The 3546-nt window shown below is 43.5% G+C and overlaps 1 protein-coding gene across 1 annotated transcript; it reads right to left on the reverse strand.

Moving 5' to 3' along the window:
- Positions 1 to 288: 288 nt before the first annotated feature.
- LOC143414332 (uncharacterized) lies at positions 289 to 2870 on the reverse strand. Its single transcript, XM_076878492.1, has 3 exons — positions 1904 to 2870; positions 1523 to 1662; positions 289 to 1032 (listed from the first exon to the last, which is right to left on the reverse strand). The coding sequence occupies exons 1-3, from the start codon at positions 1922 to 1924 to the stop codon at positions 843 to 845; spliced, it is 351 nt and encodes a 116-aa protein (XP_076734607.1). The 5' UTR covers positions 1925 to 2870; the 3' UTR covers positions 289 to 842.
- Between the last annotated feature and the right edge of the window lie 676 nt (positions 2871 to 3546).

The following is a 3546-nucleotide window of genomic DNA, read 5'->3' on the forward strand; positions in this document are numbered from 1 at the left end:
CTATTGCACAACCAAAAGGTTTCTGGGGGGGAAACATATAAGTCCGTCTCTCTCCATGTATTCGCGTGCAAGCACGTCGCTCCCATAAATCACAGAGAGGGCAGTGGCGCACACTAATGACCTCATAACCCCTTGACTTATGTTATTATTACAGAGACACCACACCATTGTGACTGTTACAAGTTCCACAGGGTTCAGTGCTACAACAACATTTATTTTTACATTTAACTAGGTTCTGCTAAGCAATATTATTATATAACGCTATATATACACTTTCATTGCTTTATCTGTCTATTAGCACTGTGCTTATATGTAAAACCAGGCATCAGCAAGTAAAACACATTTAGTGCACTACAAATCCTTTGATGAATACGAGGCTTTAATAGTTTTACTGAAGCTCAGTGAGGTACATAAAAATCCAGCATTTTGATAATACAAAACAAACATTTTCACATTGGTACTGACCAGAAATATTCTGAAATGACTATGATATTATCAAGTTACTGCATATTACATGATGCATGTAAAGAATAAAATGTGATATTCAGATGCACATTGAACAGATCAGTACACTGAATTTTTCTAGAAAAAAGGATTCAGGTTGCTTTGAAACGAGCAACACTGCCACAAAATTCATGAAGTTTTATCTCATGTAAACAAACATGTCATTGACATATAGGTAAGTTTAAAAAACGATGACTTGGTCGCATTTTACATGCACACTCATATATAACCTGATAAACAGTATTTCCTAGTTACAAATAAATACATTCAATATAGGCACAGCCAGCAACTAAAAGCAGGTTGTTACGGCACATTCAGCACAGCCTGGCGTCCGGCCGTCATTCCTTCGCGACACAGGTGCATCCGACCGCCAGATCGAACGGACAGCTGCAATACCCATGCGTGCCTATGCTCTCGTACACCTGAATCTGTACGAAGATTGGTCTGGCCACCATGTTCTCCACACTGCAAGGCATGCATTTGGCCTCCTTGATCGTCTGTGGTTCTCGGCCTGCTTTAGAGTTGTTTCTGAAACACAGGAAAACAAAGTCCACGGATAAACGGAAGTGTTCAGGTGTGACAGTGTCAGACATTAAGATCTGCTCACGCTGGACTCAAAAGCCTGTGAATTTTAGCTCTAACACATGTGCTTGTCCCAGCACTGTGTCCAACCTTTCCTCTGCTAAAATCAATGTTGAAATCCAGTTTTTATGGCTGGGTGGCATAAAGTCTGCAGCAAGATTGGACTGACAGGGCATTACCCAGTAATCCTCCACGACTTCCTGCTCATTTGTGACGGTAACGAGATCATAATTTACAAAATGAACATTGTGTTTTATTCAGTAAGACCTGAAACCAGCGACTGAGACCATGAAGTCATGAGGGCAGTTTAGAGTGGCCCCCACTGAAAGTGCATCCTTACACTCCTGAAGCACCAGTCGTATATATACAGCTGTGTTTGTATGATCAATGAAGCCTAAACTTTTGTTCTTTCCTGGCTTTAAGTAAGTAAACTCACTGTAGTTTCCAGGGCGCGACTGAAGAATTATGGAGGTCGGACACATGAGTGAAGTACTGCCTGTGATAGTGCTGAGCATGGTTGCAGTTTTGAGGACAAACCGGGCTGCTGAACGCTGTCCCCATCAGTCCCAGGAAGAGCTGGAAGACAAGCACACATTTTGACACAATGACACCGATCAGAGGCTTTGACTGATCTGTCTCCAACGTCCCTCCAAAAGAAGCTCGATGAAAACGCTTTGCTCTGTACACACACATCACACAGGTTTGTGTAGTAATGAGCTGTGCAGTCCAAAGCTGTTTCCAGGCTGTCACTGTGAGGTGAAGCCAGAGCGTACAAAGCATCTGCACACCTGTTCTCCAGGTGACGGCTCGTACTCACCAGAATAGCGCTGGAGTTCATGCTGAAGCTGCTGAGCTGGAATGCGTCTCCTCCTGTTCACCTGTGTAAACTCTCTGCTGGCACAGAGCTGCTGGTGTCTCCCTGTCTGAGCACACCTGTTTTATCCTGTCACTCGCTGATGAAAGCTCATTTGCATTGTGCGGGGGAGGTGGCGGAGCCGTGTCAGCGGGATGTCATCATCGCGCGTACACATCAGTCAGCGAGTGTGTACGTGGTTGAAGTTTGTTTTGTGTCGGGGCTAAATTTAGTCTGAACCTGCTTTAAGCTTCATTGTTCCCGAGGGAAACTTTCAAGTTTCAAAGCAAAGAGAGAAAATCAAAGGTGAAAACATAACATGATATTTCAAAAGGTAAAAAGGCTGTAACAGAATTAAACACACATTTAATTATTTCATGTAATTGAGCTCTTTTAGATATGTTATCATATCCTGTAGTTGGCTTTTGACTTCCTGACCTGCTGATCAGTTTGAAGTTATCCTGGATTATTGAGCACTTTCAGACTTCTTCTCTGGTTTTCAGGCTCTTATTTTGTCAAGTCAGCCTTTGGGATGATCAGTCAGAATAAATACTGACATTTATCACGGCTTAAGGGAAACGACATTTGACCTGATGCAGCTACAACTGATACGACCTGCGTTTGGTTTCATGTCCAAACTGAGCGTCAGTGTTCAAATGTCTCGTTATCCAATCATTTCCCTCAAGGTTCAAAATTCCCAGGCTCGGGACACCGTGACAGGGATTTCCTCGTCTTCTGCTACATCACCAAAGCGCAGCTTCCCTGGAATTTGACCCGGCCTGACACCCACACACCGATAGAAGTCCTGATGCAAGTGTGGGTTGGAACAAGTAGGAACAAGCCTGCTGCCTACTCTCACTGCTTTCACAACACCTGAAGCGCTCACCTAATGAAATTCCAAACAGGCAAAGCTATAAATAGAAATCTTGGAGGCCAAGCAGATACAGGCTTTGGAGCCAAGCAGCTTTGGATTCAGGAAATGTGCGTGTTCATGAACAAAGCTGCACACGCTGAGTTTCATCACTATCCCACACACCTTACAGTGAGAGCAACAGTTTTCTGTGAATGAACCTTATAGTGCAGATTAACTTGAATCCCCAGATTAACTGGGATTGTCTTTTTTCTGTTGCCTGTGCCATTTGGTTCTTTAACCGTCAGAATTGTTGTCTGAAGACCAACAAGGAGACCCAATGGATTTACTTTGCCAAGTGGACCATCACGGCCTTGCCGTATTGGTCCATTTGATCGACCTTTGTTGTTATTATTTATTTTATTTTCAGTTGTTACAGACGGGACAGACATGACTGAGGGACAGGAAAGGGAGAAAGAAAGATAAAGGAAAAGAAAAACAGAGCAACATACTAAACACAACACCATCACGTTAATCTAGCTAAGTGTAAACAGCAGTAAATACTAAATACTGAATGTTGTTGTGTAGCAAGCAGGACCGACAGCGCACAATGTGCTTGTGTAGTAGTTTATGTCTATGAACAGTGAACACCCGTGTGCACACCTGTGTGGATCAGCGCGCTTGTATTCAAAAGGTTTCCCCATGTAACGGTCTGCAAGAGGATGTAGAGAGCCATAGCCCCGTCTCCCAGGGCATG

The sequence above is a fragment of the Maylandia zebra genome, linkage group LG20, assembly GCF_041146795.1.
Source record: "Maylandia zebra isolate NMK-2024a linkage group LG20, Mzebra_GT3a, whole genome shotgun sequence".
In the NCBI taxonomy this organism is placed as follows: Eukaryota; Metazoa; Chordata; class Actinopteri; order Cichliformes; family Cichlidae; genus Maylandia; species Maylandia zebra.

Excerpts from the sequence above, each read along its gene's own strand:
- LOC143414332 (XM_076878492.1), bottom strand. The coding sequence starts at position 1,924 with ATGAACTCCAGCGCTATTCTG. Across the intron at positions 1,663-1,903 it reads TGAACTCCAGCGCTATTCTG|CTCTTCCTGGGACTGATGGG; the intron begins GTGAGTACGAGC and ends CTTGTCTTCCAG. Across the intron at positions 1,033-1,522 it reads GTCGCGCCCTGGAAACTACA|AAACAACTCTAAAGCAGGCC; the intron begins GTGAGTTTACTT and ends CCTGTGTTTCAG.